The sequence below is a fragment of the Hyperolius riggenbachi genome, chromosome 5, assembly GCF_040937935.1.
Source record: "Hyperolius riggenbachi isolate aHypRig1 chromosome 5, aHypRig1.pri, whole genome shotgun sequence".
Taxonomy (NCBI): domain Eukaryota; kingdom Metazoa; phylum Chordata; class Amphibia; order Anura; family Hyperoliidae; genus Hyperolius; species Hyperolius riggenbachi.
Window position 1 is genome coordinate 383721876 of NC_090650.1, and position 23525 is coordinate 383745400.

The following is a 23525-nucleotide window of genomic DNA, read 5'->3' on the forward strand; positions in this document are numbered from 1 at the left end:
TTTATAAGAGTTAGGTAGAGAGGTACAGGGGGCGCTCATCCACTAGATTTATAAGAGTTAGGTAGAGAGGTACAGGGGGCACTCATCCACTAGATTTATATGAGTTAGGTAGAGAGGTACAGGGGGCACTGATCCACTAGATTTATACGAGTTAGGTAGAGAGGTACAGGGGGCACTCATCCACTAGATTTATACGAGTTAGGTAGAGAGGTACAGGGGGCACTCATCCACTAGATTTATACGAGTTAGGTAGAGAGGTACAGGGGGCACTTATCCACTAGATTTATATGAGTTAGGTAGAGAGGTACAGGGGGCACTCTTCCACTAGATTAATATGAGTTAGGTAGAGAGGTACAAGGTGCGATCATCCACTAGATTTATATGAGTTAGAGAGGTACAGGGTGCGATCATCCACTAGATTTATATGAGTTAGGTAGAGAGGTACAGGGTGCGATCATCCACTAGATTTATATGAGTTAGAGAGGTACAGTGTGCGATCATCCACTAGATTTATATGAGATAGGTAGAGAGGTACAGGGTGCGATCATCCACTAGATTTATATGAGTTAGAGAGGTACAGGGTGCGATCATCCACTAGATTTATATGAGTTAGAGAGGTACAGGGTGCACTCATCCACTAGATTTATATGAGATAGGTAGAGAGGTACAGGGTGCGATCATCCACTAGATTTATATGAGATAGGTAGAGAGGTACAGGGGGCACTCATCCACTAGATTTATACGAGTTAGGTAGAGAGGTACAGGGGGCACTCATCCACTAGATTTATATGAGTTAGGTAGAGAGGTACAGGGTGCGATCATCCACTAGATTTATATGAGATAGGTAGAGAGGTACAGGGGGCACTCATCCACTAGATTTATACGAGTTAGGTAGAGAGGTACAGGGGGCGCTCATCCACTAGATTTATATGAGTTAGGTAGAGAGGTACAGGGTGCGATCATCCACTAGATTTATATGAGATAGGTAGAGAGGTACAGGGGGCACTCATCCACTAGATTTATACGAGTTAGGTAGAGGTACAGGGTGCGATCATCCACTAGATTTATATGAGTTAGGTAGAGAGGTACAGGGTGCGATCATCCACTAGATTTATATGAGATAGGTAGAGAGGTACAGGGTGCGATCATCCACTAGATTTATATGAGTTAGGTAGAGAGGTACAGGGTGCATAATTCCTGTTACAGGGAGCCAAGCAGCATGCCCATACAGCACAGTGCTAAATTGTAACCAAAAACAATTATAAAATAAGGAAGATCAGTGCTAATCAGACAATGAGCTTGATTCAGAAAAGGGTGCCAAGTGTTAGCACGCCAGGGAAAAGCCACTTTGCATGTGCTAACATGCTTTGCACGTGCTAAGTAGTTAGCACATGCAAACTACTTAGCACATGTAAACTATTTAGCAACCTAGTTTTAAAAAAAAAAAATCAGTGTTTTATTCAACAAAGAAAAGGAACATATGACAGAATATGCAGTGTAGCAGTGCACCTCCTAACTTTTCCAACAGTAGCTTCAGCATCAATTATCACTGTGGAAGATGAGAGGTATTGTTAACAATAATATAATGATCGTCACATAATATATAGAGCTCAGATTGAATTTAAATTTCCAAATATTCTATCTTTTACAAGATCATAATTAGCAAGACCAGGGGTATCTAACCATGGAGCTTAGCACCCTAGTTAGCACGGTGCTAAGTAGTAGTTTGCATGTCCTAACTACGGTGGTAAGTAGTTTGCATGTGCTAACTCCGGTGCTAAGTTTGCATGTGCTAACTACGGTGCTAAGTAGTTTGTATGTGCTAACTACATAGCACCCTAGTTAGCACGCCCAAAGCCTTTAGGCGTGCTAAGTGGGTTAGCACCGTTTACTGAATCGAGCCCAATGCTCTGTACATCCAACTACCATTGCAAGCCTGTAGCTCTCTAGAGAGACAGCCCCATATACACCTGCGGGGAAGCCATTAGGATACAAACATTTTTGCAGTTTCTCTACAGGAATGTACACTCAGCTCCTGGGTTTCTGCATTCTTGGTGGAGTTGCTGGTAAAGTCACTGATGCGGTAGATCCAGCCTTTATTCAGAGTGCTTGGCACACACCCATCTCAGCTGCTGCTCTGTGGAGAGCCCTGTCAGCTCATGCACTGACCTCCAGCTGCACTGACAGGCATAGGCTCGACTACCCTTCTTCCGGATCATCTTGGACTGCAGTTTACTATGTTCAGGCATACTGTTCCTGTAACAAGACACAGCCCATCACACAACAGAAAGGACATTGCAACAGAACAGTCTATACAGCTGCGGGATGATGTGGTCATTAACTTATGTGTTAACTTATTACAAGAAATTGAGACTTCCCTACATTCAGAAACTTCTCTATAGAGACCATAATCCAAGCACAGGGTAGCAATGTCAGAAGAGGGCTATTTCCACAGAAGATAACGGGCCCATACCCTTAGCTTGTACCCTTTCACTCTCAAGCCTCATACCCGCTAAACGATTTTTACATGAACGATTTTGCACAACAAATGATGTTTCACAATATTGTGCAACTTTGTTTAACTAAAATCTGTCTAACGATGTTCAATGATGGTCGATTGCGCGTCATAATAGTTAGCTTTGAACGACTGCCATGACAGATCCAATCATGGACTGTCGTTCCGATTGCCATTGACCCCCACATTCATTACCGTGATAGTTCAATGACGCGTTCGCACCCGTCAATTGTTTCTATGTTCGCAATCGCAGAAGATGGATCGGGGAATGATTGTTCATCAGATCGTTCGTTGCCGCATATTCCCCCGATCCATCTTCTGCGGTCTTGTGGTGAGTATGAAGATTTAGATTGTAAGCCTACTTGCCAGAGCCCTCCTCCCCATGTGCTCTTCTCCCCTACCATATGGACTTAGTGACTCGTCTTCTAGATTTATCCCTACCCTGCAATCTGCACACCATTATTTACTGTTTTACTAATTTGTGTACCAGAATGTGGTACCCCGTCCGTAATGCTCACATCTGTGTAAAGCTTAGAGCATCCTACGGGTAATGTTAGCTCCCAGGTCACACAGCAGTGGAGACTGGCTGCAAGCACTGCCCTGATGCCACGTAATTGCCTTGTTATGTGTAACTGAATGTCTCAGAGTACAGTAATCGGTTCAGGCCATGCTAGATCTGGTACTGCCCTCTGGTTCTGGTTCTTTAACTTTGCTTATAGTCTTCCCTGCAGACCATTTAAATACACAGTTGTTGCTTAGGAATGATCACATGCCTTTCTGTGTTAGTAAGCCTGCATATTAGCAAGCTGTCTGGAGGATGCAGTAAAATGCCCAGAAGGCACCATAGTACTTATCTGAGACTCACATTTGCATTAAAGAAGAATAGGGGCCCCAAAGATAATAAAAAAGAGGAGGACTGAGGACCAGACGGAGATTGCCAAGGAAGGCAAGTATGATATTTCCTCTACAAAGGTAAGTTTGTCCAGGGAGAGTCTTTAGCTGCAAACATACCTGAAGAAGAGATAGTCACAGGATGGGTCCCATTTGTAGTCATCAAATATCAGAACACTGAAATCACAGCTGGTGCAACGGAGCTGGGGGCAAGCCCTGAAAGAGTGGAAAGAATAAAAATAGCTTCACCGGTTTGTAGAAAATACAAGAGCCAACCCAGCCAGGATCTGCAATGACTGAAAACTGATCTGCAAATGCCGGGACAATATGGTGCCTATGAGATCTAGATTATACACTGGTCCAAATCCTTTCCTACGTGTCCAGGGAGACCAACTATCTCAGCTGTAAACTGAAAGGAGGTCTTCACTCTGCCATTTGTGGTGCCCTCAGTGGTTTGGCAAAAGCAGAAAGAGATGGAAGGTGCACTAAACCAAACATATTAACCATTTTCAATCCAGTTTGTGATCACCCAAGTCCCACCCAGCACTTACTTTATTTCTGCTGTGCGGGGTACCGTAAGTGATCGCTAAAGCAGTAAGAGAATGAGGGTCTATACCTCGCATCCCTAGGTGACCTATCATCACAAGAGTTTGCACACTGTAGCTCTGCCCTCACTGCACATGCACCACCATAATTACGCTATTATGTGGCACAGTGTGTTGCTGGGTAATACCTTTAATGCATATGGGCATATATGAACTGACAAAGGCCTGCAGACAAACTAGCAAGCTAACAATCTTGTTTTGGGACCTGTAATAACCTGCAATGTTCTCTGTTGCAGTTGCTTGGCAGTCCTGCTGTTGATCTGTCTGGCATCAGTAGCGTCCAAATCACCCACCTGAAACAAGCATGCAGCTTATGCAGTCAAATTTCAATCAGAAACACTTGATCTGAATATGCTTGTTCAGGGTCTATGGCTAAAAGCATTAGAGGCGAAGGATCTGCAGGGCAGCCAGGCAACTTGCATTGTTTAAAAGGAAATAGATATGGCAGCGTCCATATCTCTCTCACCTCAGGTTGCCTTTAAAATCTAAAAGCTGTATGAGGTTGTATTTTTGGGTAGAGAGGAGGATTTGTAAACAGACAAAAATGTTCATGAATTTATTATCAAAATTACTTTACAGCAATAGTCACAGTATTTATAAAAACACAGAGCTTTAATGCGAACATAGATTATTTTCTTTTCACAACAGTGTTGATTTAAAGTGGACCTGAACTCTTGCACAGGACAAAAGGAAAACAGAGAGAAATGCACTTCATATGTATTTAGAAAGTTTAGCCTGCCTAATTCCCCCTCATCGTTGACTAATCACCACTGTAATTTGATCTCTCAGCTGTGCTAGTTGGCTGCCTCAGCGGAGCAGCTAATTTGTAAACACAGGATGTTAACCCTATGTCTACTTCCATGAAAGCAGGACGTAGACACACTGCAGATTCATATCAGCTGTAACAAAGAAATGTTTTCCCTTAAGGTCGCATTCACAGTGGGACGTTGCGGAGCTGTGTTATAAAGTCTTATAACGCAGCTTACCGCACTGCAATGATAATCCTATGGGACGTTCACAGTGTGACTTTAGTGTCGCATTGTAACGTGTAGCGTTATGGCAACGCACTGCTTGCAGTGCGTTACCTCCAAACGCAGACGCGTTGTAACTTTAACGCCGCATTAAACCGCAACGTCCCACTGTGAATGCGACCTAAAGGTTATTATGCTGTTGCTTATCTTTTAGAGCAGAGAAGAAGCTCAGTTCAGGTCTGCAGTTAAAGCGGACCTAAATTAAAAATTCAAGATTTCAGAAATACAATCTATTTTCTAACTTATAATAATAAATAGCAGCCTTTTTTCAGCTACATGAAGACCTATATAAAATATTTTACATTTATTGGAGGAACCCCTCCCTTGCTTTCATATTGCCGGGACAGAATCCGGCAGATTGGTGGAGGAGATAAAAAACAAAACACAGGCTGCTACTGATGATGTCACAGAAGAGGTGATCTCAGCTTGTGAGAGATTTCACATAGACAACGCCCCTGTGAGGGAGGGTAGCTGATGACAAACACACCCATGATCTAAAACCTCCTACTAAGCTCAGAAGTAATGGCTGCCACCTGTATAACCCTAGTAATGAAAAGAGAAGGGTGAAAAGCATGCACTGAAATGCTCATAGCTTGAAGGAGTGTTTATTTATCTTTGTATGTGTCAGCAGAGTCGGACTGGGACACTGAGGGCCCACCAGAGAAATTTCAACCTGGGGCCCACACATTCCATGATTGCTGTGAAAAAAGGGCGTGACCATGCACCAGAAGGTGGGCGTGGTCATGATGTATTATGGACAGGGCCAAATGTACATAATCTTAGCAGCATTGTAATTCAGAGACACTGCTGCCCAGCAAAACTTTGCATAGAGTCCCCTCCTTCAATGTAAAGTAATGTCCTAGTTACCATACATATGACATTGATTAGACTGTGAGCTCCTCTGAGGACAGTCAGCGACATGACTATGTACTCTGTACATGTACTATGTACTCTGCAGAAGATGTCAGTGCTATATAAATACAGAATAGAAATATAGCACACTAGGCTAGATATGGTGGGAATCATTTGATTGTGAGCAATGACAAGTAAATGTCAAGTGCCAGCAATTGTTAGGCCCACCAAGGGAAAAAAACTGTACTACTGTGGCCCAGTCCGACCCTGTGTGTCAGAGTGGTGCAAAAAAAATGTTTTTTAATTAAAAAAATGTTTGGTTTGGGTCCGCTTTAAATAATGCACACAAATAGTGAAAGGAGAAAGAGGTACTGACACCGCCCTCTAGTGACACTAAGAAACAGAGGAAATAAAGAGCAGTTATATTTTGCATGGTTTTACAAGTTTGTAAAGTTTCACATGCTAATTCGTATCATCTGACATGTGATATAGAGAAGCCACGACACTGCAGAGCAATTTATAATTAACAGTCAGGAAAAGACGAGTCAGTGTAGACTGGTAATTACATTGGGCTCAGTAGGGCAAGCCAGTCATTAGAAGGTCCATCTATAGGTTGACAGAGCTGATTAACTATGCTGGAATTGTTTATGTTTCATATTAACTGTAAAGGCACGGCTGCTGCCACTTCACTAAGTACCAGTGAACAATGTGACAATAGCTTTCATTACCAGTCTATATGCATTCGTCACTAATTGCATTACCAATGTACAATTTGCTATCTGCACATGCAGAGAATAATTATTTCAGAACACTGGGCCACTAAACAGACATAATCATTTTTGATAGCAGAAGCAATAAGGTGTACGGATTTATCAGTGGTGCTCTGCCGCCACCTGCTGGCCGTAATGAGGTAGAATCCTGGCTAGATTGAATAACTAAGTGGTGAAACCTGAAAATTCATAAGCCAAACAAGCACAGAAATGAAAGAGCAACTTTAGTGAGAGATAGAGCTATAGGTGAAGTGATGGCAGCTGTAACTCTGGTGTGTGAAATAATAACTATGTCCATGTGTGGAAGAGTGGTAGAAGCACTCCAAGTACACTTGTGCAGAAGAATGGATTGAGCCTGATGGCTCAGCACACACTGGGGCTGGGAACACACTAGGCAGTGCGATAAAGGTCGCGTTTTGCCGCATATGAGTTTGTAGTGCGATTGCGTTTTTCCCACACATGCGTCTTTCTTTCATTTTATGTGCGTTTAATGCGTTTGCAACGCGCATATACAAAATGCATATGCGTTTTGCATGTATTTTTTTAACCTCCTTGCCGGTCTAATTCCCGCCGGCAAGGAGGCAGCGCAGAACTTTTAAAAAATTTTTTTTTTTTTCAAATCATGTAGATAGCCGCTGAGTGGCAGCATCCCCCCCACCCACTCCGATCGCCTTCGGCGATCAGAGTAAGCAGGAAATCCCGTTCAGAACGGGATTTCCTGCAGGGCTTCCCGGGTCGCCATGGTGACCGGGCGGGATGACGTCGGGACGTCACAGGGAATCCCGATCCACCCCTCAGCGCTGCCTGGCACTAACTGGCTAGGCTGCGCAGGGGTCTGGGGCGGGGGGGGTGCGGCGCGGCGAATCGGCGACGAACGGCGGCGATCGAATGTTACAAGCAGCTAGCAAAGTGCTAGCTGCATGTAACAAAAAAAAATTATGCAAATCGCCCAGCGGGGCCTGAGAAATCCTCCTGCGCAGGTTACCCCGCTCGGGATAACCGGCGAGGTTAATGCGTTTTATGCAAATCACTAGGAAGTCTATAAGTTGCGGAAATACATCACCAAATGCATATAAAAACGCATGCAAAATGCATACAAAGCTCACTAAAACAAAACCTCTGCGTCACCATTGACTTTCAATATGTGCGCTTTTGATGCGTTTTGGAAAAATCTGCAACCAAACCATCGTTTTTCTGAACGCAAACATATGCGTTTTTTCATGCGCCCGCTTGACTTGCATTAGGTGCGTTTTCTGCTGCGATTTTTCGCAACGCTAGCGTTTCTGCCTAGTGTGTTCCCAGCCTGAAGGTTTTACGATTAGACATTTTTTGCATTGTGTTCAGTGATGATCACCGGATGAAATCCAAATAGGTTTTATTCGGATTTCATCCGGTTAATTAAGTCACCTGTGCGGGTGGGCGAGGAGGGGTTAATCTCAGGGCTGTGGAGTTGGAGTCGTGGAGTCGGAGTAATTTTGGGTGCCTGGAGTCGGAGTCGGGGAAAAAATGCACCGACTCCGACTCCTAATGAATTTTAACTGAAATTAAAATAGAAAATATGATAAAATGTTTTATTTCTCAGATAATAGTCATCATAAATAATTTATATATACAGTAATAGCTGTGCTTAGTCTAATATCTAAGATGGCGCCTGAGTAGGACGCCTCGGCACACAGGGCTCCGGCTCTTCTGGCTCTTTCCTCCCTTTCCCTTGGTGGCTCACCTGCGCCGGGAGGTCAGAGATGTCCCCCCTGCTCTCCTCATCCTGGGGAGTTTGGGCACGCTGTGCTCCGGAACCTGGATCGCCAGGAACATCGATGCAGCCATTCCTCACTCGGCTGGATGCATGGACAGCACATGGGGCCGCTCCATCGCCGGAGGTCAGACGCTAGTGCAGCCGCTCTGAGTTGTCGCTGCTGCCGGGGAACAGGCCGCCTCGCCCCACTGCCAGCCGGGGCACGTTGTGGCTCTTCCAACACTCATGTGTCCACACGTGGGTGGCCACACCGCCGCTGCCGGGGGAACCAAGAGACGCCGCCCGCTTTTTGAGGGGATGGGGACTGTGCTGCACCACCGCGGATCCTGTCCTGCTCCAGTCGGAGCCTGTGCGCTCTGCGACGGGGGGAGATGCGGCTGCGGATGGAGGGAGCTGGGACGTTCTCCGGGTCTGCCTTGCTGCTTGCTGCGGGGCCTCTGCCCATCCCCACCGATGCTGGTCCGCTCTCCCGGGCCCAGGGGTGACCTCCAAGCACTGCTGGCCGCTCCAACACCCGCCGCTCGGCCACCCACGTGGAGGAGATCCCCAGTGCAAGAGTGGCTCTGCTGGCCACTCCAGAGGCAGCCTTCGCAGACTCCAGCCTGGTAAGCCACCCACGTGGAGGAGCTCCTCTCCTCTGAGCTCTCCCGCAGGCCTGACCTCCCTTGATGAGGCCACTGCCAGGAAGATCTCCCCCACATCCAGCCCTCAATTTGCGCCCATATCTGATCAACCCACCAGGTCCCCTGTGCCTGCAACCAACCATCATCGAATGGACTCTGGACCTGACCAGCCAGACCGAGCACCAAGCCAGGACTATGCTAAGCGTGGCCCCTCTCAGTGATCCCCTCAGTTCGGCTGGGAGCACTGATTATCGGACTGTACACAATCTGCAGTCCTAAAGGGGACTCTCTGTCTCTCTCCTCTTTTTAGCTATCCATTCTCTCTCGCTTTTTCTATCCACTCCTTTTCCTTTACACTCTTTACTTTACACAGCTTTCTCAGCTCTCTCAGTTGCTTTCTCAGTTTCTTTCTCTCTACTTTCTTTTCTCTCTACTTTCGTGGACAAATCGGTGCACCTGTCTTGTTGGGAGCGTGTCGCTGTGTAGCGTCCAGTGCCGAAAATGGCAGCGCTCATATCAGCTCTCAGGCTGCACCTCCAGTCCCACTCTTTTCTGTCCCTGCTATCAATGTATGCTTTGCTATGTTTGTATTTACGTTAAATGTACGTGGGTGCTGTAATGCTCTGTTTGCTTTTTATTTTTGCTTTTATATTTTATACGTATGACCCATGCTTGACTGCATGTGATGCTGCACTCTGCTTAATTGTACGCACAAGCTGTAATGTTTTTTTTGTCCTATGTATGCCTGTCCTATGTATGTGCCATGCTTAACTGTATGCTATTTCTTGTCTCTTCACCAACGACCCTGTATGTGCCAAAACCAATTCCGGGTACAATCCACCGGTTGTACTTGGCGATAATAAATTCTGATTCTGATTCTGATTGATTAGTCCACAAAAATGAAATAAACCAATCAAAATGAGTTACTTCTGCTGCTTCAATAAAGCAGTCCCCGTATTTTTAAAGTCATATATACATACGGTATCTGATTGTGACTGTACAGTATATATGTGTACACAGGAATCTCTTATATATACAGTGGGTTGCAAAAGTATTAGGCCCCCTTGAAGTTTTCCACATTTTGTCACATTACTGCCACAAACATGCACCAATTTTATTGGAATTCCACGTGAAAGACCAATACAAAGTGGTGTACATGTGAGAAGTGGATCGAAAATCATACATCATTCCAAACATTTTTTACAAATAAATAACTGCAAAGTGGGGTGTGCGTAATTATTCAGCCCCGAGTCAATACTTTGTAGAACCACCTTTTGCTGCAATTACAGCTGCCAGTCTTTTAGGGTATGTCTCTACCAGCTTTGCACATCTAGAGACTGAAATCCTTGCCCATTCTTCTTTGAAAAACAGCTCCAGGTCAGTCAGATTAGATGGACAGCGTTTGTGAACAGCAGTTTTCACATCTTGCCACAGATTCTCGATTGGATTTAGATATGGACTTTGACTTGGCCATTCTAACACATGGATAGGTTTTGTTTTAAACCATTCCATTGTTGCCCTAGCTTTAGGTTTAGGGTCATTGTCCTGCTGGAAGGTGAACCTCTGCCCCAGTCTCAAGCAGTGGCGTAGCTAAGGAGCTGTGGGCCCCGATGCAAGTTTTACAGTGGGGCCCCCCCAAGCACTCTATACATAACAATTGATACGGTGCACCAAAATCTGCCAATGGCAGCTACAGTGTCAGTGGTGCAAGAAGGAGAAGGGGACAGTTTGTTAATGATGACCACTATTCAAAGCATCTATAGAAGTGTTTATTATGAGCACAGGACCAATAGAGAGCTAATACTGTAGTTCAGGAAGGGCCCTTCGGGGCCCCTCTGGCCCAAGGGCCCCGATGCGGTCGCTACCTCTGCAACCCCTATTGCTACGCCCCTGGTCTCAAGTCTTTTGCAGTCTCCAAGAGGGTTTCTTCCAAGTTTGCCCTGTATTTGGCTCCATCCATCCTTCCACCAACTCTGACCAGCTTCCCTGTTCCTTGCTGAAGAGATGCACCCCCCGAGCATGATGCTGCCACCACCATATTTGACAGTGGGGATGGCGTGTTCAGAGTGATGTGCAGTGTTAATTTTCTGCCACACATAGCGTTTTGCATTTTGGCCAAAAAGTTTCATTTTGGTCTCATCTGACCAGAGCACCTTCTTCCACATGGTTGCTGTGTCCCCCACATGGCTTGTGGCAAACTGCAAACGGGACTTCTTAAGCTTTAGTTAACAATGCCTTTCTTCTTGCCACTCTTCCATAAAGGCCAACTTTGTACAGTGCATGACTAATAGTTGTCCTATGGACAGAGTCTCCCACCTGAGCTGTAGATCTCTGCAGCTTGTCCAGAGTCACCATGGGCCTCTTGACTGCATTTCTGATCAGTGCTCTCCTTGTTCGGCCTGTGAGTTTAGGTGGATGGCCTTGTCTTGGTAGGTTTACAGTTGTGCCATACTCCTTCCATTTCTGAATGATCGCTTGAACAGTGCTCCGTGGGATGTTCAAGGCTTTGGAAATCTTTTTGTAGCCTAAGCCTGCTTTAAATTTCTCAATAACTTTATCCCTGACCTGTCTTGTGTGTTCTTCGGACTTCACAGTGTTGTTGCTCCCAATATTCTCTTAGACAACCTCTGAGGCCCTCACAGAGCAGCTGTATTTGTACTGACATTAGATTACACACAGGTGCACTCTAGTGATTAGCACTAATCAGGCAATGTCTATTGGCAACTGACTGCACTCAGATCAAAGGGCCGGATAATTATGCACACCCCACTTTGCAGTTATTTATTTGTAAAAAATGTTTGGAATCATGTATGATTTTCGTTCCACTTCTCATGTGTACACCACTTTGTGTTGGTCTTTCATGTGGAATTCCAATAAAATTGATTCATGTTTGTGGCAGTAATATGACAAAATGTGGAAAACTTCAAGGGGGCCGAATACTTTTGCAACCCACTGTAGTAAATAACATCTATGCTGTAAGAATAAAGCCTGATGTGTAGCTTTGTCACTAATAGAGATGGTCAATGAGATGGAAATAATTCTGCGCTGATGCTGGTTTATGCAAATGTATGCACTCTCTTTGCTCATGAAATCAAATATTTTGATATGTTGTTAAAATTTGGTTTGGTGACTACGAATTAAAGGGTAACTGAGACGGATAAAAAAGAAAAGTGTTATACATACCTGGGGCTTCCTCCAGCCCCCTTCAGGCTAATCAGTCCCTCGCTGTTCACCTCCGCCACCTGGATCTTCTGCTATGAGTCCCGGTAATTCATCGCTGTCTCCTACAGCCAGGAACATTCTGCACCTGCGCAATAGTGCTGCGCAGGTGTAGTACGCTCCCGGCGGCGGAGTGTGTGCATGCAAACTAAGCAAGACTGGCTCAAGTACCTGAACTCATAGCAGAAGATCCAGGTGGCGGAGGAGGACAGCGAGGGACTGATTAGCCTGAAAGGGGCTGGAGGAAGCCCCAGGTATGTATAAAACTTTAATTTCATCTGTCTCAGGTTTACTTTGTTACACAGTAGTACTATACTCTACATATGCACTCACCACAGAGCTGCAGGGAATCCACTGAGAATGCTGTGCACATTGAACACAGAGGTGTTGTCTCACCCATAAACCTGGTTCAGATTGTGCATGAAGAATGTGTAATAGAGGAAGAATCTCCCTATTCCCCTGCAGAGTACCTGCACGTCACTCTTACATGTACCCACAGTGGCATTGCCTACGGCCTGATAGATGTTATTTGTTCTGGTCTTTACCTTTTACAAGTACTCTTACCAAGGACTAGTTTTAGTCTAAAGGGAATAAATATGGCAGTCTACATATCCTTCTCACTTCAGTTGTCTTGTAAAATTCCTAAGTGTTGGCAGTTAAGAGATGAATTTTATGTTACATACTTTCAGCCAACAAGATTGTAATATGCAAATTAGAGGAGTCGGAGGAATCCTAAACTGAGGAGTTGGAGTCGGTGGATTTTTGTATTAACTCCACAGCCCTGGTTAATCTTACCCATGAGACATCTTTTTTGATCCGTCCCTCGGCGCCTCCCACGCTGCGTTCGAATCCGCCGTCACGTGACTATTCACTTCCTCCTTCAACCCGGAGGGAGGAAGTGTTTGTAATCACGTGACGGCGGGTTGGAACGCAGCGTGGGAGGCGCCGAGGGACGGATCAAAAAAGACGTCTCATGGGTAAGATTAACCCCCCCTTGCCCACCCGCACAGGTGATTTAATTAACTAGATGAAATCCGAATAAAATCTATTCGGATTTCATCCGGTGATCATCACCGATTGTGTTACCCTTTCTCCACGCAGGGTAACGCAACAGCAAAGAAAGCATATGGAGCCCAGTAGCTTACCATCTGATTTCCACAGCGACCGAATACATGTAAGTCAATGAGCAAAGCAGAGACTTTAAATACATTGGTGACAGCAATGCAGCGTGCAAGGACGCAAATACGATGGGGATCCTGTCCAGCAGTGGGTGCTCACTGGGGAAGTTATGCATATGACCCCGTCGGTGCACTATGCTGACTATTCAAATTGATCTCTATTCGACCAACTGGGTCTAATGCAGTCCTGTTTTCTGAAGCACTTAATCAGCCAAGAAACAGTGAGAGACAGCTTGAGATAAGGATTTACTGCAGGAAAGTTCAAACGGCCAGTAGCTCTGCTCTGTTTTATAGCTTAAAGAGTGAAAATAATGTAATAAAAAATGGGCTTCATTTTTACAATAATTATGTATAAAATGATTTAGTCAGTGTTTGCCCATTGTAAAATATTTTAAATCCCTGATTTATATTCTGACATTTATCACATGACATTTATTACGTGACATATTTACTGCTGGCAGGTGATGTAGCTGCTGCATGTTGGCAGTTTTGGCAGTTGGAAACAGCTGTAAACAGCTATTTCCCACAATGCAACAGGGTTCACAGACAGGAAACTGCCAAGAGTACGTACTCAGAATTTCTTTGTGGGAGGGGTTTCACCACAATATCAGTCATACAGCGGCCCCTGATGGTCTGTTTGTGAAAAGCAATAGATTTCTCATGTAAAAGGGGGTATCAGCTACTGATTGGGATAAAGTTCAATTCTTGGTCGGAGTTTCTCTTTAAAAGACAGTGTAAAACTGACAGAATGATGAAAGGTTATAAAAAAAAGCTAAATAACTGAAAATAAAAATACGAGACTCTTTTCTTCTAATGTTCTTTTCCTTATCCGTACTACACATACAGTTCATTATATCATAGTTTTTTTCTCTTTAGGTTTGCTTTAAGACTGGACTGTTCTTTGGTGATAAACACTTGACTGTTTGAGTCATCTTTTAGTAGAATTTAACATGTGTGAAGCATAATCTTCAGGGTGGAGTGAACTAGTCTATTTATATATAAGCAGAGTAACACACTGCCCTGGTTGTTTTTATTGGTAGAATTAACTATTCCGATTGAATAATATACTTGGGTACACACCACTAAGGTTAGAGAAATGCATTACAGGTAGTCCCATTTTATGAACACCCAACTTACAAACGACCTGCTGATACGAACGGCCGATCCCGTTGCGATGACGTCATTTCTGTGTGGGTGAAGTCTGAAGAAGCGGCTTCAAGCTTTCCCCCATGTGCAGATGCATGTACCCGCAGCAGCAGCAGTGTTGGACTCACCTTCGAACCGAGTCCAACGAACAGAGTCCAACGATGTCTGTCTTCCTCTCTCCACCTCCTGCTCTCTCTAGCCACGTACAGCACCGCTAGATGCATCGCTTTGCTTCCTTTACGTCCTGTGACATATAGGTTCCTGTATGTCACATGACATACAGGAAGTGATGCGTTGCTGCATCTAGTGGTGTTGTATGCGACTAGAGAGAACAGGAGGCGGAGAGCGGAGGACAGACAGCGTTGGACTTGGGGTGGAAGGTGAGTTTAGAGGGGACAGAGGCACAAGAGTAGGCAGAGGCCGAGAGCGGGGACAGAGGCACAGAGGGGGTACAGAAGCACAAGGGGTACAAAAAGAGGCATGGGGTGTACAAACAGAAGTACAGAAGCACAGGGGTACAAACAGAGGCACAGAGGTGGTACAAACAAACAGAGGCAGGAACATAGAGGGGCACAATGGGGGGACAAACGAGCACAGAAAGAGAACACAGGCCCTGAAGGGAACAAACAGGCACATAGGGAGACAGAGAGGCACATTAGAAGCAAAGGGGGGCTCATAGGAGGCAAAGGGGACAAAGATGTCATAGCGTTCTGACTTAAAAATGGATTCAGGTTAAGAATGAACCTTCAGTCCCTATCGCGTTCATTAATCGGGAAATACCTGTACACCATTTGTCACATTTTGCATGAAAATAGGTTTCTCCTGGTCCATGTACAAGTGCATCTATAGTGTGCATGTGTGAATAAAGTCCACATATACAGAGTTTTCTGTGTATAAGATGTGGCCGTAGTTTATAGGTAGGAATGGTATGCACTTGACTTAGCTATTTAGAGCTGATGTACGTTCTGCTTATCTGTGTTTCCTGTACTTCGCTTCAGTAACCAAGGCTGAAGACCGTGTTTGGTGGACTCAGGCAATACATCTAAAGGTGGCCACTAATGATCTAATCTTTTCCATCCAATTTTACCAAATCTATGTAGTATAAGGGTAAATTGAGTGAATACATTGAAGAGATAATTTAGGAAGTTCCCTTATATTATATAGAAATTGGAAGATTGGATGAAAAAAATTGGTTCATTAGTGGCCACCTTTAAACTGACTCAGAGCATGTGAGATCTGTGTATCAAGCTGCAGCTGCGTGAATATCAAGATGATACGAGACAAGGTGCAGTCATTTGATCGCTGGTGCCAAATGGTCGTTCCCAAGGTAGGTACCGTATTTTTATCCTCATAATGGTGGCCATACATGGTACAATTTTTTCATCCAATCTTACCATTTCTATGTAGTATAAGGGTAAATTAAGTGAATATACTGAAAGGATAATTTAGGCAGTTCCCTTATATTACATAGAAATGGTAAGATTGGATGAAAAAATTGTACCATGTATGGCCACCATAAGACGCACCACAACCCCCCCCCCCCAAAAAAAAGATAGACCCTTAAAGAGAGTCTGAAGCGAGAATAAATCTCGCTTCAGACCTCATAAATAGCAGGGGCATGTGTGCCCCTGCTAAAACGCCGCTATAGCGCGGCTTAACGGGGGTCCCTTCACCCCCAAATCCCCCTCGATACACCGGGGGAGCGCTTCCTGGTTGGGGCAGGGCTAACCGCCGCAGCCCTGCCCCACGCGCGTCTGTCAGCGCGTATCTCCGCCTCTCCCCCGCCCCTCTCAGTCTTCCTTCACTGAGAGGGGCGGGGGAGAGGCGGCGATGCGCCGCTGACAGACGCGACTGGAGGCAGGGCTGCAGCCGTTAGCCCTGCCTCCAGGAAGAGACAGCCAGCGACCTTTTCACGACACACTTTTGCGGGGGGTGGGTTGGGGGTGAAGGGACCCCCGTTTAGCCGCGGGATAGCGGCGTTTTAGCAGGGGCACACGTGCCCCTGCTATTTATGAGCTCTGAAGCGAGATTTATTCTCGCTTCAGAGTCTCTTTAACTATACATTTTCGCACTGGGATCGCAGAAACACTTACGCAATTTTTTTTACAATCAATCCGAAAAATTGCAGGGACTTTTTTCCGCCTACTTTTGGGGGCGAAAAAGTGCATCTTATAAGGTGAAAAATATGGTATACTTTAAAAGCATACACACATGGATGTTACACTAATTGATTGTTACATGCCTCAATGCAGAAAATTTTTTCTAAGGGCCCATTCACACTAGAAGCGCTTTTCTGAGCGTTTTGCGAATGATTAGCGTTTTTAAAATCGCTCCCATTCACTTTTAATAAAATCACTGAAAAATCGCAGAGATTGCGCGATCGCTCACGCGAAAAATCGCAACGATTTTTTCAACGATTTTAATGAAAGTGAATGGGAGCGATTTTAAAAAATGATAATCGCAAAGCGCTCAAAAAAGCGCTTCTAATGTGAATGGGCCCTGAATGAAGGATGGCATTGATTCGTGATATAGAGAGGTACACACATGGCAAGTTTACAACACCTTTAAAATACAATAATTACCGTTCGGATATATTAGTTCCAACTCCAAAGGCAACGGCGGTCCCACCAAGGTAAACCGGACAACACCTGTAATACAGACATGTAAGTATATTCTTCTTTCAGTGCTGCCCATAAGAGTCAGGATATAGGGAATAGAAGGGTGGGGTGGAGGCGCTCAACATATATGGGTGTTAAAGCTTTTAAACATAACGTGTAAATGAGAAATAATCGCTTTACTCTCCAGAAGATACACAGTCACCAGGTTACCTGGAGATATATTTAAAATAATTGACAAGTCAAAGTAAAAAAATGCCTTAGCAGCAAAAGGAGTAGAGTGTAGGTGCCTCTACTGAAGATTGAGGCTGGTTTCACAGTGGGACGTTACAGGCGCACGTTAGAGCAGCCTGTAACGCAGCCCACCGCACAGTAATGAAAAATCAATGGGGCTGTTCACAGTGCGGACGTTGCGTTACATTGTAACGCTGCGTCACAAGACAACGTACTGCATGCAGTACTTTGGACGCGGCTGAGCCGCGTTAGACTGCTTGCACATGCTCAGTAATGTGGGGGAGGAGCGGAGAGCGGCCAGGCACATGGCTAATTAATATTCACTGCACGTTATGACGTGCAGTGTTTACTTCCTGGAGCAGATTGGCCGGCGGGACCACGTGATGCCGCATGCGCACAAGAGTGCGCATCACGGCATCACTGACGCCAGAGTGAGCTGCACAACGCGGCTCACTCTGACGTCCAGATCCAGCACCACCAGGCGTTCCGTTAGGGGGACGTTATGCGACCTTAACGCCCCCTCTAACGCAACGTCCTGGTGTGAAATTAGCCTGAATGGAGGGGCCTACACTTTACTTCTTATGTTGGGCTGTGAAAGATGTCAGTGCTATATAAATACTAAATAATAATTCGCTTTCGTGAGGGAAGTTTATACAATACAATAACATTTTTATAGCGCTTTTCTCCCATAGGACTCAAAGCACTTAGGCTCACTCAGATTCAGTAGTTGGTAGTAGGATGAAGTAAGGAAGTTTAATAAATTTACTGTGTTAGGGTTTTTTCATTTCCTATATTAGGACTATTCATATATTTTAGGAACTGCAATGCTGGTAAAGTGTAAGGGCTTTTTCCACTGCAAATTGTAGGAGAAATAGTGATGCACACAATTGGTTTTCCTCTGCACTTGCTCTGTGGAAAAATTGGAAGTCTTGTTCAATTGCACTGAATAGCAAATCGCACAAAATATGCAAAACAACCAACCAACCAAAGAACATCAACACACTATTGGAAAGGAGCCCCATAAATGGTATGGAGAACAAGTGTCCTCACGATCAGCAAATGGCAAGCACTTCAAAAATGCATAGAAGCACATGCAGAGGAAAACAAGTTTCAAGGGAAAGGGTTTGTAAGCAGAAAATGGCACCCACTACAGCAATAAACAAGTGACCCTAAAGTGGGTGAATCTTGGGCTAAGGTAAGGTGACATACTATCTGGCACCCTTACCACTTCAGCTGTTTCACAAATAGGCCCCATCGAGTCCACATAGCTCAATATTTAACTACCAACTCCCTCCCCAACTGACAGCTGCCTAGCCTATGTACCGGTGTCAAGGGTCCAAAAGGGGGGCGTGGCAACACAGGAAGTGCATAACAGGGGACAGTGGGCCAGATTTATCAAAGCATTACCGACAGTTTTTTCTTCTTAAACTGCTCTAACCAGCAGGAGGAACAGTTCTGCATGATAATAAGAGCATTCCTAAATTCTACTTAACAGCAGCAGTTTAGTGTGAATATCTAGAACTGCACTACAGTTGAGAAAACTGCAAACCCATCCCTAAACGGCCACAGATTAAGAAGTGCTTATTAGTACTTCTACACAGCTTTTGCAGTGTAGACTAGACATGATTTGTGAAGTGCTCCTCCCCCCCTACTGCCAAGGGTCCTCTGAAGCTGTTCTGTGCTTAAAGAGAACCCGAGGTGTGTTTAAAGAATGTTATCTGCATACAGAGGCTGGATCTGCCTATACAGCCCAGCCTCTGTTGCTATCCCAAACCCCACTAAGGTCCCCCTGCACTCTGCAATCCCTCATAAATAACAGCCATGCTGTGAGGCTGTGTTTACCTCTGTAGTGTCAGTCTCCGCTGCTCCCCCGCCTCCTGCATAGCTCCGGTCCCTGCCCCCGTCCCTTCCCTCCAATCAGCAGGGAGGGAAGGGATGCAGGTGGGGACTGGAGTTCTGCAAGAGGCGGGGAGAGCAGCAGACTGACACTATAGAGATAAACACAGCCAGCTCTGACAAGCTGTTTGTCAGCAGCGTGGCTGTGATTTATGGGGGATTGCAGAGTGCAGGGGGACCTTAGGAGGGTTTGGGATAGCAACAGAGGCTGGGCTGTATAGGCAGATCCAGCCTCTGTATGCAGATAATATTCTTCAAACCCACCTCGGGTTCTCTTTAAAGGAACGCTATCAATACCCAAGTGTTCTAAAATGACAATGTACAAATAATGTGTAAGTAGCTGTGTAAACATTTCCCTTCTTTTCATGTTAAATATAAGAGGCAAAAGTTTTGATTAATTTTGTGTAGGATTTAGCTCTATTGGAACAAATCATTTGCAGAAGGGGTGTCTGCTTCAATGCACAGCCAGTGTTGCATATCAGACTACAGAGTATTTTTCTTTAAAAGTAAAAAAAAAAAAAAATACTATGAAAAGCTGTGGTGTCACAGACAATTACAAATGTTTATAACAAGTTACATTTCCTCTGCTCTCTGCAGATAGTTGAGTCAGAGACACAGGCAGCTGCAGCTACTGAGAGCTTCCTCACACACAGGGTTAACAGATGTAGTGTCAGAGATCCCCCTCCCCTCATGGTTGACTCTGCCATCAGTTTTGGCGACAGTAAAGTGTGAAAGGAATTTGAGAACAGTAAATAAAGAGTTACGCATTCAAATGTATACACCCGTACTTAGCAGCACTTCCCAAACAATTCCTATCTCAACTGAAAAAAAAATGTTAATTGCTAGTGTTCCTTTAACCCTTCCAGGGCTGGGCATTGATCCTCTGTTTCAGTTCTAAAACGTTTATATTATATATGTATTTACTTTACATCTTGTCAGTTAACCTAACATAATCTCCTGTAAATAATATACTTATGCTATTAGAACTTCTCTTTTCTGTATCAATGCAGCAGATGTATTGGTTACCACAGCAACAACAATTTCCCTCATACTCTGCACTGTCTAAGAGACTCCTCCTATTTTACAACAGTTTAAGACGGAATCTGCACTATGGCCTAGTGCACACCAGAGCGGTTCTGCTGCGGTTTGCGATCCTCTTGCGGGTGCGGATCCGCTAGGGTAATGTATTTCAATGGGCTGGTGCACACCAGAGCGGGAGGCGTTTTGCAGAAATGTTAAGTATAGGAAAAAACGCAAACCGCTCTGAAAAACGACCCTTCAGAGCGGTTTGCCAGGCGTTTTTTGTTACAGTAGCTGTTCAGTAACAGCTTTACTGTAACAATATATGAAATCTACTACACCAAAAACGCTTCACAAAACCGCAAAATGCTAGCTGAAACGCTACAGAAAAAGAAGAAAAAGCGTTTCAAAATCTGCTAGGATTTTGCGGATCTGCTAGCGGGTTTTGGTGTGCACCAGGCCTATGTAGTGATTTCTTAAGATGTCTGAGACAGTTCTGCACGGATTTCTAAAAACCTACCAATATTTTGTCTCAGACACTCTTGATAAATGTCCTCCTGTATTTCTTCTGCTTCCTGGGTCTGTGAAAAGGTGCATGTCTTTTCTATCCTTATCAGCAGTACATCAGTTATTATTAGTATAATACTAAGAGAAGTATCAAGTATTATTATTAGTTGTAGTATTAGTATCAGTAGTAGCAGCAGTAATATTTTGTTTTTTATTTTTAACTCACTTTTTAAGTTGTGGAGTTTGGTTGGCTGTTTTGCTAAATTTCTGATTGGAAGAACTCCTACCAGTCTAAAAACAGAAAAAAAGGTTAGTTACCATCATGGCATTCACATTTTAACCAATATTATAAAGCAGTGTTTTTCAACATTTTATTCGTATGTACCTGAACTCAACAAGTACTCCCTAGCATAGTAAACATTATCACTAGTACCCCTTGACCAATATAGATTTAATTGTAGTACATGATAATTGGTTCTAAACAATTTCCAAACATCTACTATTGTTTTTAATTAGCTAAAATACTAATTTGGTGTAGTTTAAAGAGAATCTGTACTCTAAAATTCTGCCACTCCCTGCTGCAATCCTCGCTTGTAATTGCCAGTTTTAGGCAGTGTTTACAAACAAAAGACATGGCTGCTAACCAGCTTGTGATAGGCTGAGAGAAGCTCAGTCTGTGACTCATACAGAGCCTGCAGGAGGCGTGGAGAGGGTGTGTATAGCTTCTACCTATCACAAGCAGAGCAGCACATTTCTGCCTGAGTGCCTGAGGCCGACAAAGCCATCAAAGGAAAGAAGATTAGATTATATAAGAGAGATAATACAGCCACTGTGCAACTAGGAAAGGCTGCAGTAAGACAGACCACATTAGAACAGGTATAGGAACTTATAGGATAGAAGAAATAAGGCTGAAAATTTTGTTACAGAGTCAATTTAAATAAGATTTATCATTTTCTAAAACTCTAAATTTGTTATTCTTGGTTAAGTATATCAAGTCCGAGTACCCCCTGAAACCATTAGAAGTACCCCCTGGGGTATGGGTACCATGCGTTGAGAACCTAGGTTATAAAGTCACTGAAAGAGTGAATCTGGCTTTTAAACCACTTGGGCAATCATTTCATTAGTGCCGACACCTCCTGCTTCCATAGATCAATAGAGACTGGAGTGGCCCCTGACACCTGCCTGCACACCTATGCTTACTGATACTGCCATTTGGTTGCCTTGCACAGCGCAACCAAACATAGGGCCTGAATCACTATTCAGTGCTAAACTAGTTAGCACGCCTAAAGGCTTTGGGCGTGCTAACTAAGTGCTAAGTAGTTAGCACACACCAAGCTGAATAAGATCGCGCGCAAAGTTTTATTGCGCGCGTAAAGCTTGGTGCAGGCGAAACGTTGCACCAGGTGCGATGAAAACGGCGCACCCGATGCACCTATAAGGGTGCATTGGATGCACCCTAAACGTTGCACCCATGCGAAGTTTAGGGTGCACCCAATGCACCCCTTTAGGCGCATTTTGTGCGCTGTTTTTATCACACCTGGTGCGCCGGATTGCGCGCACCAGGCTTTGCGCGCAAAGTTGGTTTAGGCGTGATAAGGGGCTTTTAACAAGCATTCTAACAGTTAGCACCGCTTTGTGAATCAAGCCCATACTCTCTTCCTGTCAGATCATTGGCTGTACTCTGTGGGAAATGGGCAGTTCAGAACTCCATGTGAATAAGTCTTGCTTTAAATGTACAGGTGGTTGTGTTCAGGCACCAGCTGCAGTGTGATAAATGAAATGATTCCTCTCACTACAGGTGGATAACTTGGACTGTGTACAGTATTATGGTGTGCACTGAGGTTAAAACATACAGTCAGGTTTATTGTCACTTTTGTCAGAAAAACTCTTTGCCCCCTAATCACCAGCCTGATTCTTCTCTTCCTTCTAGGTTTTTAAGAATGTATGTATGCTTCCATATATAGCTTTTACGGTTGGTTCACACAAAAAAAAATACAAATAAAAAAAAAATAAAAAAAATAGCAAAGCACAATTGTGATTTTGCAAATTGTTTTATCATGCGGTTTTGAAGGAATGTGCAATTCTGAAACATTCCTTCAAAGCGAAATAAATCTGAAAATGCTCCATGCGAAAAAAAAAAAACCAAAACCAAAAAAACAAAAAACTAAAAAAAACCCAATGCAGCAGTGGAAACCCCCTTATAGGGTTCCCCTGTATTAGCGCTCATCAAAAAGGTACCACAAGTGTGAACCAGCCCTCAGTGGCGTTCAGTGTACCCCACTCCTCCCACTGATGCCTCATCATGAGTTGAAATACTGGGGGCAATACATGGGGCCATGGCAATATCCATGTGTTTGATGGATGTGAAAATATGTTTAAGGGCCAGTGCACACCGAGATCACTTTAAAAAGCGCTTGGCTAATGTATTTGAATGGGATGGATCACACCAGAGCGATGTGAATTTCTCCCAAACACAAACGCGGGTCCTGCTGCATTTCTGCGCTTTTCTGAGGCAATTCAGCTTCAATGTTAAGTATTGGAAAGTGGAAAAATCGCTCTGAAAAAGGCTAGATCAGAGTGATTTTACAAGCGGTTTTGTTACAGAAGCTGTTCAGTTCCAGCTCTACTGTAACAAAAAGTAAAAAACACTACACCAAAACGCTCCAA

At 44.4% G+C, this 23525-nt stretch overlaps 1 protein-coding gene across 1 annotated transcript in view; it reads right to left on the reverse strand.

Annotated features, from left to right (window-relative positions):
• Positions 1 to 1913: 1913 nt before the first annotated feature.
• The window catches only part of CFAP418 (cilia and flagella associated protein 418), a 30091-nt gene continuing 8479 nt past the window's right edge, over positions 1914 to 23525 (reverse strand). The window contains exons 3-6 of the mRNA XM_068234883.1: positions 21085 to 21149; positions 17169 to 17234; positions 3527 to 3622; positions 1914 to 2256 (exon numbers count right to left, since the gene is read on the reverse strand). Of these exons, the coding sequence (XP_068090984.1) occupies positions 2097 to 2256; positions 3527 to 3622; positions 17169 to 17234; positions 21085 to 21149 (387 nt within the window). The 3' untranslated portion in view covers positions 1914 to 2096. The remainder of the gene's footprint in view (positions 2257 to 3526; positions 3623 to 17168; positions 17235 to 21084; positions 21150 to 23525) is intronic.